The sequence below is a fragment of the Sturnira hondurensis genome, unplaced genomic scaffold (assembly GCF_014824575.4).
Source record: "Sturnira hondurensis isolate 20B ecotype Veracruz unplaced genomic scaffold, ASM1482457v3 Scaffold0011431, whole genome shotgun sequence".
Taxonomy (NCBI): domain Eukaryota; kingdom Metazoa; phylum Chordata; class Mammalia; order Chiroptera; family Phyllostomidae; genus Sturnira; species Sturnira hondurensis.
The window spans coordinates 16,019-31,137 of NW_028084062.1; the positions used below are offsets into that span (position 1 = coordinate 16,019).

General features: G+C 55.4%; 1 protein-coding gene across 2 annotated transcripts; it reads left to right on the forward strand.

The window, feature by feature from the left end:
- Nucleotides 1-782: 782 nt before the first annotated feature.
- LOC118996659 (class I histocompatibility antigen, Gogo-B*0102 alpha chain-like) lies at nt 783-4,041 on the forward strand. Of its 2 annotated transcripts, XM_037060170.1 has the most exons (8): nt 783-885; nt 1,020-1,304; nt 1,518-1,793; nt 2,376-2,651; nt 2,731-2,841; nt 3,269-3,301; nt 3,440-3,487; nt 3,638-4,041. In XM_037060170.1, the coding sequence occupies exons 1-8, from the start codon at nt 822-824 to the stop codon at nt 3,640-3,642; spliced, it is 1,098 nt and encodes a 365-aa protein (XP_036916065.1). In that variant the 5' UTR covers nt 783-821; the 3' UTR covers nt 3,643-4,041. The 2 variants fall into 2 exon arrangements, with proteins under 2 accessions (XP_036916065.1, XP_036916066.1); XM_037060171.1 differs by lacking the exon at nt 3,440-3,487.
- Nucleotides 4,042-15,119: the final 11,078 nt, after the last annotated feature.

A 15,119-nucleotide genomic window follows, 5' to 3' on the forward strand; every position in this document is an offset into this window, starting at 1 on the left:
CTGCTTTGCCCCGTTTCCCTCCCTCTCCCTAGCACCCCCAATTAGACTGGAGCCCCCACTACCTCATCAGAGGGATTCCCTGTGCACCCCAGGCCACTCCCCCATTTCTTTTAGCTGCTGGCCCATGGTCACCCTCCCAGAGCGCTGCCTCCTTGACCCTCGGTGATGTCAAAACTATCCAGTATGGAAGGCTGAACAGTGGTCCCCAGAGACGCCCAGCCTGGTCCTTGGAGCCTGTGACACCTTTCCTCACGTGGCAAAGGGACCTGGGTGATGTCAGTGAGGTTACGGTCCGTGGGACGGGGAGACTCCCGGAATTATCTGCGTGGGCAGTCAGGTCACATAAACCCTAAAAGCAGAGCGGCCGAGCTCCGGAAACGCTGAGTCCGTTCCCGGGAGAGGGGCTCCGGGGACGGAGAGGAGGAAGGGGGCTGGGCCCGGCCTGGGGGTCGCTCCCTGGTTTCCCCGGACAGACTCGGGGTCCGGACTCGGGGACGCGGTGCGACAACGAGCTCTCGGAGCAGGAGGAGGGATCGGGGCAAAGTCCCAGGTGCACGGCCGGGCGCTCTGGGTCTCGGCCCGAGGGCGGAGTCCGGGCGGGGAAGCTCCGCGCTGGGGACTCCCGGTCTACCGGTTTCACTTCTGCGGCTCCCAACCTGCGCCGCCGTCTCCTTCCCGGATACTCGTGACGCGGCCCCCGGTGTCTCCCTCATTGGTGGCCGCTGTCTAGAGAAACCAATCAGCGTCGCCGCCGCCCCGGCTCTGAGTCTCCGCGGACGCGGTGGGTCTCAGCTTTTCCCCAAACCCCGAGGCCGCGCGTCATGCGGTCCCCGAGCCTCCTGCTCCTGCTCTCGGGGGCGCTGGCGCTGACCGGCGCCGGGGCGGGTAAGCGCGGGGTCGGGAGGGACCGCGGGACCCCCGGGGGGGAGCTTCGCCACAGCCCGGACCCCGCTCCCGGTCCCCGTTTCCGTCCCCGCGCCGGTCCGAGCGTCCCCGGTCTCACCGCTCCCCGCCCGCAGGCACGCACTCCCTGAGGTATTTCGACACCGTCGTGTCCCGGCCCGGCCAGGGGGAGCCCCGCTTCTTCTCCGTCGGCTACGTGGACGGCACCGAGTTCGTGCGGTTCGACAGCGACGCCGCGACCCCGAGGATGGAGCCGCGGGCGCCGTGGATGGAGGGGCCGTGGATGGAGCAGGAGTACCCGCACTATTGGGACGAGGAGACTCGGATCCAGAAGAGAAACGCACAGAATTTCCGAGTGAACCTGCACAGCGCCCTCCGCTACTACAACCAGAGCGACCACGGTGAGCGCGCGGGGCCGGACGGGCGGGGTCGCCCGGACTGTCTGCGTCCGAGCTTCACCCCGAGAGGAGCCCGCGGGACTCGGACCGGGTTCGGGTTCGGGTTCGGTTTCCGTTTCGGTTTCGGTCGGATCCCCGCGGGTGGGGGCGGGTCGGTGGGCGGGGCTGACCTCGGGGCGGGGTTTGTGGGCGGGGCTGACCTCGGGGCGGGGTCAGGGGCTCACACCTTCCAGGCGATGCGGGGCTGCGACCTGTGGCCCAACGGGACCGTCCTCCGCGGGTATCACCAGTCCGCCTACGACGGCGCCGACTACATCGCCCTGAACGAGGACATGCGCTCCTGGACCGCGGCCGACGCGGCGGCTTGGATGACGAAGACCAAGTGGGAGGCGAGCGGTGTGGCGGAGCGATGGAGGAACTACGTGAAAGGCCGGTGCAGGGAGTGGCTCCTGCGGTACCTGGAGCACGGGAAGGCGGCGCTGCAGCGCGCAGGTACCGGGACTCGCGGGGCTCCCCGCCCTCGGGCTGGGCTCCGACGGGGAGACAGGACGCGGGACCCGGGTCAGAACCGCCTCTGCGTCGGGAGGCCGAATCCGCCCCGACTTTCCGACCCGGCACCGGAGGGCGACCCCGCCTTCTCTCAGGGACGCCCAGGGGCAGCCTCTCCGGGGACGGAGGGGACGCGCCCCGAGATGTCCGGTCAGCGGCCCCCTCTGACCCTGGCGCCGCCCAGGCCCGTGGGGACCTCTTCTCTCAGCCCCGATCCCGCCCCGCACTCGCGGGTCTGGGTCAGACCCCAGCTCTCCGCAGCCACGTGCCCGCCCCTCCCCCTCCCCTTCCCCAAGTCTGGACCAGAAACGCTTTTCTCCCTCAGACCGGCCTGCACGTGGGCTGAGTCCCTCTGGTTCTAGAACTTTCTACAGACCAGGGGATTCCCCCCAGCTGCCTCTGTCCAGGCTGGGTCTGGGCTTTACCCCCGCCCTGTCCTGTCCAGTCTCGGGATGGCCACGGGAGTGCTGCTGGACTGCTCTGCGGCCCCTACGAAGTTCCCGACTTTCCGACCCTTGTCCTCAGACCCCCCAGACGCGCGAGTGACCCGCCACTCCAGGTCTGAGCGGGAGGCCACCCTGAGGTGCTGGGCAGGGGGCTTCTACCCTTCGGACATCGACCTGACCTGGCAGCAGGACGGGCAGGAGCAGACGCAGGAAACCGAGCTGGTGGAGACCAGGCCCGCAGGCGACGGGACCTTCCAGACGTGGGCAGCGGTGGTGGTGCTGCCCGGGGAGGAGCAGAGATACACGTGCCACGTGCGGCACCAGGGGCTGCAGGAGCCCCTGATGCTGCGATGGGGTGAGGGGGCCTGCATAGACTTCACTGGGGGCGGGGCAGGACTCAGGGGCAGGGCCCTCACCTTCCTGTCCCTTTGCAGAGCCGCCTCCTCAGACCAACACCATCATCCTCATCTTGGGCATCCTTGGTGGCCTGGTCCTGCTTGGAGCTGTGGTGGCTGGAGCTGTGATGTGGGGGAGGAGGCACTCAGGTAGGGGCGGGTGGGGTCTGATTTCTTGCCCCAACTGGGGGTCTCAAGCCCAGGAGACCCCCTTCATTAAAGTGAAGCATCGTCTTCACTCATGTGCTTGCCAGTCTGGGGCCCTACTTGCTACAGTGACTGTTTAGGAAGGCTCCTGTGAGATAAAGGACAGATTTGTCACCCTGATGATTCTGGTGTTGGGGACCTGGCTCCCAACAGTCACAGGTCCAAGGGGAGAGTCCCTGCTGAGGACGGACCTGCAGGAGGGTGTCTGGTCCAGTCCCTGCACATGGACTTCCCTCAGGTTTCTGGATCCTGCCCTGACACTGTAGTCAGAGTTCTGGAAACTTCCCTGGGGACCAGCACCAGGGCTTCCCTTGGGACCTCATGGCCCTGCCTCCTCCCTGGTGTCTCACAGGATATTTTCTTCCCCCAGGTGGAAAAGCAGGGAGCTACGCTCAGGCTGCCAGTGAGTATGGGGGGGGACCCCTGAGACCCTGTGTCAGCTTAGACGGGAGCCCATTGGGCACCTCCCACTCCCCCCATAGTTCCTTCTTTGGTCTCCTGTCCTGGGGGCTCTGATCACATCCTGTTTTGTGCCACCCAGGCAGTGACAGTGACCAGGGCTCTGATGCGTCTCTCAGGGCTTGTAAAGGTGAGGCCCTGACACTGGAAGGGTTGGTTGGAGGGGACAGGATTGGGTAATGGGGACTCTGTGGGACTATTGAGCACGAGGTGGGCTGTTGGACAATGTCACCTCTACAGCCACTGATGGATATTTGTTTATGATTATTTTCTTCTGCAGGGTGAGACAGCTGCCCTATCGGAGAATGAGTGACGGAAGGTTCCTCACACACACACACCCGCCAGCCCCTGTTTGTCACTTCAGGGACATCTCACTTCTGCTTCTGCAACTGGCACCTGAATGTCTGTGTTCCCATCAGCATCACTGAGGAGGGGGGAGGCGGGCCCACCCTGCCCACCAGCCCCTTCCCCACATGTCCCTGCTCCAGCAGAGAGCCCAGCCCCCCAGCCCTGTCTGTGCTTCCTGGTGCCTGAGCTGCAGCTTCTCGCTCCCTCATTGAAATGAGGCTGTGAGTGTAAATTTGTTTTCTCAATTCTTGCCGTGAGTGGTTGATGTGTTCATTAAAAAGCTGAAGATCCTAAATTTTGAAGGAAATAAATGGACTCATCAAGAAGTTTCCAGAACCTCTGTGCTTGCTGTGCTGAGTCTGTTGTGGGGACAGAAGAGGCTGTGAGGACCGAGCGTGGTCAGGCTGTGCCCAGTCGGTGTCCAGTGCATCGTGGGCTTTGATGTGGTCCCTCCCTGACTGCGTCGCCCTGTGCCCCTTTGTCCTTGTCCCTTCAGTAGAACCTTGCCCCGGTAGGACCTGTGGCCACAGGAAGCCAACATCACCCAGATCTTGTAAACTGTCCCAGTGAAGCCCATCTCCCGGACAGCGGGCAGCAAAGGCCATGTGTGGCCAGGTCAGCCAAGGCTCAGGCCTGGGTCAGACCCTAAGTTCCATCTTCTGGGTCTTTATTTGTTGCTTCTTTGCTTCTGTAGAGCAGCATGAGTTTGTTTGTCCTTGTTAGGAGCCCTGGTCTCATTCTTCTCTGGGTGTCCCCTCCCTGTCAGCAGCAGAGGTGTTTTGCCTGTCACTGTCCCCACCTGGCCCAGGGGTCCCTGCACACAGGAGTCTGTGGTGTGGAGATGACTTGTCAGACTCCTCCTCTCTTGCCTCCTCTAGGGCTTGGCTGATCTTTCATCTCTTCCTAAATTCTCAGAGGAATGGGGTTCTGGACCGAGCAGAGCTGGGATCCCATAGTTTCCCAACTGAGATAAGTCTCCATTGAATTCTGCTCTGCTTGCCTGCCCCTCCCCCTGCCCTTTGCTCCAGTGCTGGCTGCGGTGCGGTGCGCACTCCAGGATGCACAGAGCGGGGTCTGGGGTGGATTTGGGGGAACCGCTCTGTGGGGAAAGTGCAGGGGCATCGATGTGGGTGTGAGTGCACGTGGGGCCGTAGCTGCCACGGACCAGCTGTGGTTGAGGCCATGTTAATATAGACCCTGCCTGCAGCATAGGGAGGTGCCCTGCCCTGACCATTGATGACCAGTGGAGGCTGTGTGACAGATGTGTGGCACTGGTTTTGCATGTGGGGACATCACGGAAGCACTATTGGGATCACTTCCAGCTTCGTGGGGCCCATGCTGTGTGGGGAGACAGTGGGTGTGAGCACAGCACACAGGGTAGTGTCCGTGGGAGGGTGAGTGATCCGGGAAGACACCGAGGGGATGGCAGTCCCCAATGTGGCCTGCGGGGACAGGGAACGTGGGTATTTGATTTGGGTGGTGAGTGTGGGCCTCACTGGGGAGGTGGCCTTGAGGGAAGATTTGAAGGACAGGAGGTATTACCCATGAGGATGTCTGGAGGAAGTCCTGTCCAGGCAGGGGACCCTCCAGTCCCCAGTGCGAATGCCCCGGGGCATTGGGTGTCTGGAGTCTGGGAAGGAGGAGGAGGGGTGGGGTCAGTGTGGGGATGGGGCAGGGAGTATTGGAGATGAGAGGGAGGCACGACCAGACCACGTGGGCCTGGAGGACATGGGAAGGGCATGACTGTGCTCTGAGTGAGGCAGGGGGTCAGAGGTCAGTGCAGAGCAGGAGGGGGACATGGCCTGATGACCCCTTCAATGGGCCCCATCGGCTGCTGTGCTGAGAGCAGACTTGGCTAGTGAGGGAGGCAATGTGGACGTGGGAGGGGTCTGTGCTGGGCTCCAGGCTGGGGATGCTTCCCGGGATGAGTTGTGGGAATAGTGGGTGTAGGGGGATCCTGGATACCTTCTGAGGGGGACCTGACGGCATTCCTAATGGTTAATCTGGGATTCGAGGGAGAGGAATCCAGGTCACCAAACATCTCAGAGGACACAAGCAGAGGGACAGAGTTGTGTCGGCAGAGATGGGGAGACTCTGGAATCAGCAGATTTGAGGGGACGTCACAGACGTTCATTTTCAGAGACTGTGTAGCTGAGATGTCTGTGAAGATCCCAGGGAGTCATGTGATGGTGGTTGGACAGCTGAGTCTGGAGACCAGGAGATGTGCAGGCTGCACAGACAGACTTGGGAGGCCACACACACAGATGCTACTTAAAGCCGTGAGCATGGGCGAGGTCACCCAGGGGTGACAGCTACAGAAGACGGAGGAAGGATGGAACCCAGGGCCCCAGTGCTGAGCGATCTGAGTGGACCTCGCGCCAGAGCCGCCTGCACAGTCTGTCTCCGGGTATAGAAGGCTGTCGAGCACCAAGTCCCAGACTTTCTTGTGCCCACAAATGACCTGCACACTTTGTTAAGACTCAGAAAATCTGGAGCAGAGAGTGGGATGCTGGGTTTATGAAGAGGCTGGTGCGGATGCTGCTGGCCTTCAGGTCGCACATTTAGCAGCAGGAACCCAGACCGGATCCCACCCGGCTGTGTGTCCACCTCGCCTGCAGGGCTTGTCACACGAGTGACCCCGGCCTGGGGCCTAATCCCCTGGGATGTGGGTCTGGGAGAGGCCTGGGGTGTGTAAGAAGCCCCTCAAGCCATCCTGGGGCTCAGCCACACCCAGGACCACTGAGGTCAGTGACGGAGGTCATGGTGGGGAGGGGTCTTCAATGCACATTTAGTGGGTTTGTTCCTCAGAAAGAAAAGGGGGGACATGTATTGTCATTTATGAGACGTGATGTGGGAGGTCACAGTCCTTCTCTCTACCACGGGGTAGAGTCAGGTGGAAGGTTTAGGAGGCGGCCCCAGGTGACTATAATAAAAGCTCTGAGTGAAACTGTTGCCCAGGTGTATTTCTTGGCGCAAATAATGGAATCCTAATTTCTCTAATTTAGATATAAAGAAATGTAGTGGGTTCCAATTCCATTTTGGAGACAGTGACAGAACAGACCAGAGGCTGCACAGCCAGGGACAGCCCACAGCCCAGCCTGGGTCGGGTCCCACACAGGCCCCCGCTGCCCTGCTGTGGGACACAGATGTCACTGTTCACCCTACCAACTCCCCTGAGGCAGGACCCTGGGCCTTGAGGCTTGGACAGCTGTCTTTGCTGCCCCAGTGCCGAGACACTGTTGTTGCCACTCTCCCCACCCTGGCCAAGTGTCCTCTGCACAGTCCCAGACTCTCTGTGTCACCCCGTCCCCAGTCAGGGTCTGGCACGTGGTCACCTGACTGGTGGAGCCTTGTGCCGTGTCCAGATGCACCAATGTTGGGAATGTGGGTTCCCTTTCTTATAGAGGGACGTGGACTCCACCTCCCCCTGAGACTCTTCTGTTTTGGAGGGGACGGTTATTAACGTTCACTGGGGACAGTGAAGCAAGGAAGGGCCTAGAACAGAAGAAGCAACAGGAGACCAGGAGGGGCTGCTGTCAGCTCGCTGGGGAGTCAGAGAAAAGGGGGCCTTGGGCACAGTCGGGGGTCAGCCTGGAATGAGCTGCTGCTGCCCAGTGCTCCCTGGATGCAGGTCTCCTGGGGCCCCGTAGAGTTTAGGACATGCCCCCTGTGGGGGGAGGAGGGGAAGGGAAAGCACAGTCCTGCTCCAGGGAGGGAGGAGGTGCCCACCAGGACTCTGAGTGAGGAACCTTCCCCTGTAGGAACAGAGTCAGGGGCTGGGGTGGGGGGTGGAAAAGAAAGACACATGTCAGTCCTTGGAGCAAAGATTGAGGCTGAAACTTTCTGGTGCATTACAGGTACTCGGGTTTGGCTGCAAGGACATGTGACCAATAAATAATGTCCCAGTCAGAGCATTTCTTCCTTGCTGTTACTCTGAGTTTCTCTGTGGGATGGTGAGGGGTGTTTTCCTCCACTCACCCACTTCTCTGATTCTCGGACACCAGCTGTGTTTCCTACAGCTCAGCTCAACTCCCACGTCAACTCCCTGGAGTTGCCTCAGACCCCACACGGTCAAGGTCCACCCCACAAGACTGCTCTCCCCTCAGAGCCAGTCTCAAGTTCAGGGTCCCATGTGACCTGCTCGTCTCTCCAACTCGCCTACAAAAGGTAGGGGTTCCCCACCAAGTTCATGAATTTGCTGGATCAACTCACAGAACTCAGGAAAATGCTGTGCGCACTGTACATTTTATTATAAACAATACACGTGAGCAGTCAGATGAAGAGGGACATGGGGCGAGGTGGGGAAGGGTCCCAGGTGCCGGAGCCTCTGTCCCCATGGAGTTGGAAAGCCTCTGTCACCCCACTTCACCTCCCCGCATGGGAAGTCTGGGTGAGAACTCCACTTCAGAAGCTCTCTGAACCCCATTATTCGGGGGTTTATGGAGGTTCCACTATGTGGACAGATTTGACTAAATCCATGACCATTGGGGATTGAACTCAAACCCCAGCCCCTTCCCCAGAGGCTGGGCAGTGAGGCTGAAAGTCCTGACCCTCTGATCAAACCTGCTCTTTCTGGTAACCAGCCCCCCTCCTGAAACTGTCCAGGACCCTCGGCCAAGTGTCACCTCATTGCCATCCTTGTCACTCAGGAGTGACAACGGTTTCAAGCCCGTTTTCAAACCTGTTCCAAGGGTTTTAGGAACTCTATGCCGGGAACCAGGGACAGAGACCAAATACAGTCAGACCTCAGTTCCCGAATGTCTCCCATCTTGAACAATTCAATTCGTGACCAAACTGTTATTGGAAAATTTGTCTCAATTGTTGAACAGAGTTTTGATTCTTCACCTGACACCCCTTCCAGGCTGATACCTGTGTGAAAGGTCCCCTGTATGACTGGGATCTCTGACAAACCGCTTCTCAAACAGAATTCTGGAACGAATGAAGCTGGAGAAGCGAGGTTTTGCTGTATTTTTCTGTCCGACCGCGGGGCTCTGACCGCCGTCCCATGAGCAGGAAAAGGCATCAGACCAGTGAGGTCACGCGGGATCCCTGCCAGAGCCTGTTCTGTCCGGACGAGGAGCCCAGTGCGTCCTCCGTGTGAGCGTGTTCACGCGGCCCCGACATTCATAGAAATTGTCCAACAGTTGGCGTCGGAGGGGAGGGTCAGAGTAAGTCACAGTGTGACATCACTCACAACTCCCAGCACGGCTCATGTTAAACTCAGACAGAATCAGCTCTCGCCAAGAATTGGGACTAATTCTGTCTCTCGTTATTGCTGCTGCGAGAGGCAGTTGATTCAAACACTTGGAAAATGCTATGGCGGCACTTACTGCAGCCAAACGTTCACTCACCGCAGGACCCAGCACATCACTTCTGGCTGCAAACCCCCTAGCCTTGCACGTGTGTGTGTGCCAAGTAGTGGGAAGAAATTACTCACAGCAGCACGATTCGTACAATCTGGGTGTAACAAATGCCCGTGAGCAGCAGAGGACAACAAGTGTGGGCTGTTGACACAATCCCACCCCGTGCAGCCAGGAGAGTGAACAGACCCCAGCCGCACACCACAGTCGGGACGAGAACCAGGACAGGACGCTGGGTGGGAGCCGGGTGCAGAGCAGTGTCCGCTGTGATATTCCGTCCTCTGAACAGCTGACAGAGCTCACCCACGGTGTCAGACACCCAGAGAGCGGTCCCTCGGGCTGGGGGCGGTTTGGGACTGAGTGAGACCCAAGAGGCCCCCTGGGTGCTGAGTGTTCCCTGCGTGTTCATCCCTCGTTCCCTTTGTGGGAGCCCACCGCGCACTTGTGATGCGTCCACCGCTCTCCGTGGGTGTGGTCCTTCACGAAATTATGCTTTTCTGGAGTTTTGAAACAGCTCTTTCTAAGCAACATAGAATTATTCTTTCTAAAACCTTTTAGAAATGCTGAATTAAAATACTCTCTGCAATGTTTTAAAATCCAAGGAAACAAATTTCTGTGTTGGAGACATAAGAAAAAAGTCTGATAGGAGAGCGGTCAGCCTGGGAGCTGACTCCCAGACGGCCTTGGAAATGGCGGACAAGCCAGGACTAGGAATCAAACCCCAGCAGGCCCCTGGGAGGGGGTATGAGAGATGCCCCTGAGGAGTGCATGAGTGACCCGTGGACTCTGGCTGGACAGTCAGGAACTTGAGGAAAACGACCTGGGAGCTGAGATGGGGAGGAGACATGTGCTGGTGGACCTGTTGCCATGGGCGGAGGGGGTGGAGATAGTGGAGTGGGAGGCGATGCCAGCAGAGGGTGTCTGTGTGTGTGTGGGGGGGGGGGCTGGTTGTACTTGGGTGGGGAGGGGCCTGGACGGATGGGGTCACTTAGCCTCTCCCCACCACACAGGGTTGCTCATGGGGTCCCTGCACACTGTGCCCACCTGGTGGAGCCACATGGGCTCAGCACTGGGGCTCCCACTCACCGAGGCTGATCTGGTGGCTGCTTGCTGATTGTCCCTCCTGCTGGAGCAGCTTGTTCTGTGAAAAGGGAAATAACACAGGTGAAATTAAGTAAGAACAAAAACAGTGGTGTCTTAGATAAATGTGTCACTGCAGGTACAGGGGGAATTTAAACAACCCTAAAACTAGGAAGAAATCATGTCAATGGAAAAGGCTGCAAAGAAAGAAGTTAAAGCAGTTTAAAATTTCTACTTTCCTTCAACCATATTCGGAATCTATTACAGTAAGTTCTACTAAACCTTCACAGAAGGCCCCTGATCTTCTCTAAGACACTGAAAAGAATGAAAAATGTAGGAAAAGCCAAGAACTCATTCGTGAGGCACTAAAGCCAGTTAGGGAACACTTAGAAACATTAGGAAAGCAGGTGTGCAAATCTGAGAAAACACAGTAACTGACCTGTGGATGCACTGTGAGCCATTAGATACCATGACCAAGCGCCAAGAATGCAGGGGTATTGACACGTGAAATCTTTCCGTGAAGTCCACCACTTGAAGGATAACCAACACGGGGTGGGCGTATCTTACTGTGCAGAAATCTCTCCAGGTGGAATCAGTGTCTGACCCACACTTTTCTGTCTTGTTCCCTTTTAGCACCCGGGTTACTGGGTTTGCCCCTCTCCCCATTATCAGGATAATCTCTTTATTCCCAGGTCCAAGCTCGAATCACACCTGCAAAGTCCCTTCTGCTGTGCATGGGAACACGTTCACAGGTCCCCGGGATCAGGGGTGGGACTTGTTTGTGCATCGTTCTTCTGCCGACCACAGCACATACGGCGACTGAATGAAGAGGTTTAATGTGTGTCTGGTTAGGGGACAAGAGGGGATGAGGAAAAGGCCGGAGGGGGATGATGGTGAGGAGGAAGCCGTGTTTGCAGAGACCCGCATGGATTCATGTGTCACTGGGACATCAGACAGAAAGACAGAGGGTGATCTCAAAGCAGAAGAAAAACAGACCATCTAGGAAGGAACCCCAGTTAGAATGTGGTCACTTCTCCTTGTCAGGAATGGCCACCAGAGGGCAGTGACATATCGTCATCAAGGACTGAGAATAACCGGTATCAGACTAGGAATTTGTGACTGGAAAATTGATCTTTCAAGTAGGAGAGTGCAAAAAGGCGTTTTAATATAATTGCAACTTCACTGCCCCTCGTACATAACAGGCACGAACAGACCAAAACATTATGGCTCAAACAGAAGAACAGCTCAAAGCCCCAGAGCCAATACTTCTAAGCGACCAAGAGATAACCAACTTATCCGATGCACAGTTCAAAATACTGGTGATCAGGATGCTCACAGAACTGGTTGATTTTGGTCACAAGTTAGATGAAATAATGAAGGCTACACTAATTGAAATGAAGGAAAATGCACAGGGAACCAGTAGTGATGGGAAGACAACTGGGACTCAAATTATACGGAGTGGACCAAAAAAAGAGAAAGAAAGAAACAAACAGAAAAGAATGAAGAAACAAGAATTCAAAAAAATGAGGAGAGGCTTAGGAACCTCCAGGACATCTTTAAACGCTCCAACATCCAAATTGTAGGGGTACCGTGGGCGGAGGGGGTGGAGATAGTGGAGTGGGAGGCGATGCCAGCAGAGGGTGTCTGTGTGTGTGTGTGTGGGGGGCTGGTTGTACTCGGGTGGGGAGGGGCCTGGACGGATGCGGTCACTTAGCCTCTCCCCACCACACAGGGTTGCTCATGGGGTCCCTGCACACTGTGACCACCTGGTGGAGCCACATGGGCTCAGCACTGGGGCTCCCACTCACCGAGGCTGATCTGGTGGCTGCTTGCTGATTGTCCCTCCTGCTGGAGCAGCTTGTTCTGTGAAAAGGGAAATAACACAGGTGAAATTAAGTAAGAACAAACCAGCAGTGTCTTAGATCAATATGTCACTGCAGGTATAGAGGGGATTTAAACAACCCTAAAACTAGGAAGAAATCATGTCAATGGAAAAGCCTGCAAAGGAAGAAGTTAAAGCAGTTTAAAATTTCTACTTTCCTTCAACCATATTCGGAATCTATTACAGATAAGTTCTACTAAACCTCCAAGGAAGGCCCGTGATCCTCTTTAAAATACTCAAGAGAAAGAAAAATATGAGGAAAATCAACAACTCATTTGTTGGGCAAGAATAACATCAGCCCTAAAGCCAGTTAAGGAACAAATAAGAAGAAAAAGCAAATCATATTTAAGAAAGGAGGTGTGAAAATTCTGAGAAAATATAGTAGGCCGTATCTATCAATGTCCAATAGAATGGTTAAATATCTTGTCCAGATTAGGTATCCCACAAATGCAACCCAACACTTAAAGAATAAAAGAACAGGGATGACCACATCTCAGTGTGTAGAAATTATTTCAGCTGGACCTCAATTCTCCATCTCACCCACACTCCTTAGTCCTGTTCACTTTGAAGGACCCAGGTGATCAGAGTAGCCTCTTTCCCTGCGTTCGGCATTATCTCTTTACGGCAGATGCGCGCCTTTAGTCACCTGTGCACAGTCCCTTCTGCTGGGCACGGTAACACACTCACAGGTCCCAGGGACCAGGGATGGGACGTCGTATTTGCACATCTATTCTTCTGCCTATTACAGTGCATTTGGTGACTAAATGGAGAGGTTTAAGATGTCTATTTAAAGTCCCAGAAGGGAAGAGAGTACATGGAGGGGGCGCTGTTGGAAGAGATTATTGCTACGGACTAAGCAAATGTTTACAGAACACTTTCAATAAAAAGAGATCACTATAGATTCATATTTCACTAGAACATCAGACATAAAACATGATGACCTTTCCCAGGCTCCAGGATGCTGGTCCTGCAGGTCCCTGGGAGCCCCTGGATGGCACCCAGATGGTGCCCTTGGTGATGCGGGGCTCCCCTGTGGCTCAGGGCAGAGACCCCCCAGGTAAGAGCAGAGCTGCTGCTCTTGGGGGCCTGGCTCCGGGGAATGGCCCCTGGGGCTTTCGCAGGAGGGCCCCACCCACAGAGAGGCCTTAGGGTCCGACATCGTCCAGGGCCACGGTTCCCACCAGAGAGAGAAGGAGATTGTGTCTGTTGGACACAAGGGTCCCTGGTGGTCTGGATGGATTTTGGAGGGACAAGGTTCTCACGGAAGGGTCAAGATGACATTTCAGGTGTAGGACGTGATGATTCGACATTTGCATTTATTTTAAAATGATTACCATAAATCCAGTTAACATTTGTCACCATATATAGTTGTACATTTTTTTCTTTTTTTAAATATATTTTATTGATTATACCATTACAGTTGTTCTATTTCCCCCCCTTCATTCCCCTCCACCCGCACACTCCCTCCCCCACTATTCTCCCCCCCTTAGTTTATAGCCACATGTCTCAATTTCTTTAGGTTCTATATTTCCCCCACTATTCTCACCCTCCCCCCATCTATTTTCTACCTACCATCTATGCTATTTTCTGTACTTTCTCCCCCCTTCTCCTCCTCCCACTCCCCTGTTGCTAACCCTCCATGTGTTCTTCATTTCTGTGGTTCCACTCTTGATCTAGCTGTCCTCTTGGTTTGCTTTTGTTTTAGGTGTGGTTATTAATAACTGTGTGTTTGCTGTCCTTTCACTGTTTGTATTTTTCATCATCTCTTTCTTATATAAGTCCCTTTAGCATTTCATATAATAAGGGCTTGCTGATGATGAACTCCTTAAACTTGACCTTATCTGAGAAGCACTTTATCTGTCCTTCCATTCTAAATGAAAGTTTTGCTGGATAAAGCAATCTTGGCTGTAGGTCTTTGGATTTCATGACTTGGAATACTTCTTTGCAGCCCCTTCTTGCCTGGAAGGTCTCTTTTGAGAAATCCGCTGACAGTCTGATGGGTACTCCTTTGTAGGTGACTGTCCCCTTATCCCTTGCTGCTTCTAGGATTCTCTCCTTCATTTTGGTCTTGGCTAATGTAATTATGATGTGCCTTGGTGTGTTCCTTCTTGGGTCCAACTTCTTTGGCACTCTCTGAGCTTCCTGGATTTCCTGGAAGTCTATTTCCTTTGCCAGACGGGGGAAGTTCTCCTTTATTATTTGTCCAAATACATTTTCCACTCGTGGCTGTTTCCTTGCCCTTCTGGTACCCCTATAATTCAAATGTTGGAATGTTTAAAGATGTCCTGGAGGTTCCTATGCCTCTCCTCATTTTTTTGAATTCTCATTTCTTCATTCCTTTCTGGTGGGATGTTTCGTTCTTCCTCCTGGTCCATTCCATTGATTTGAGTCCCATGTTCCTTTCCATCGCTGTTGGTTTCCTGGACATCTCCCTTCATTTCAATTAGTTTAGCCTTCATATGTTCCTCCAATTTGTGACTGTACTCTACCAATTCTGTGAGCATCCTGATAAATAGTGTTTTAAATTGGGCTTCTGAGAGCCTGGCAATCTGTTGGTCGCTTAGAGTTATTGGCTCTGGGACTTTGAGTTCTTCTTGAGCCATCCTTTGGGCTGTTTGTGCCTCTTAAGTAGCAGGAACGGAGCCCTAAGTTTTCACCAGAGCAGGGCAACTCAGTTGCTGGGTTGTGACGTCGTATGTGGGGGCGGGGTGAAAGAGGGACAATGGCTTCCCGCCGGCGCCCGCCGGTGCCGCGACCCCCACCAGCACCGCAGCCACCACCGTCACCAGGGCCACGCTCCCCGCTCCACGGCACGCGAGTGTGCCACCGCTGTCAGCCCTCCACCACTGAGTTTGCCCCCTGGGGCCTGTGTGGTCTGTCTCACTGCGCGCGAATGTGCGACCTTGGTCAGTCTGTTCTGCACCCCGACTAGTTCTGGGCTGCCTGCGCTCCTAGATCTGCCCTGCCCGACCCAGCTCCGCTACTGGCTCCACCTCTTACCGACCTTGCTGAACGGTTCCTAGCTGTCGGACTTCCGTATAATTCGGTTTTCTGGCCTCTGGGTGTGAGTTAGTTCTCCAAAACTTTTGTTG

Bases quoted from the DNA above. Each gene is read 5' to 3' on its own strand.
- LOC118996659 (XM_037060170.1), top strand. From the start codon at position 822: ATGCGGTCCCCGAGCCTCCTGCTCCTGCTCTCGGGGGCGCTGGCGCTG. The intron at 1,305-1,517 runs GTGAGCGCGCGG...GGGCGGGGTCAG, and splicing joins CTACAACCAGAGCGACCACG to GGGCTCACACCTTCCAGGCG. The intron at 1,794-2,375 runs GTACCGGGACTC...CCTTGTCCTCAG, and splicing joins GGCGGCGCTGCAGCGCGCAG to ACCCCCCAGACGCGCGAGTG.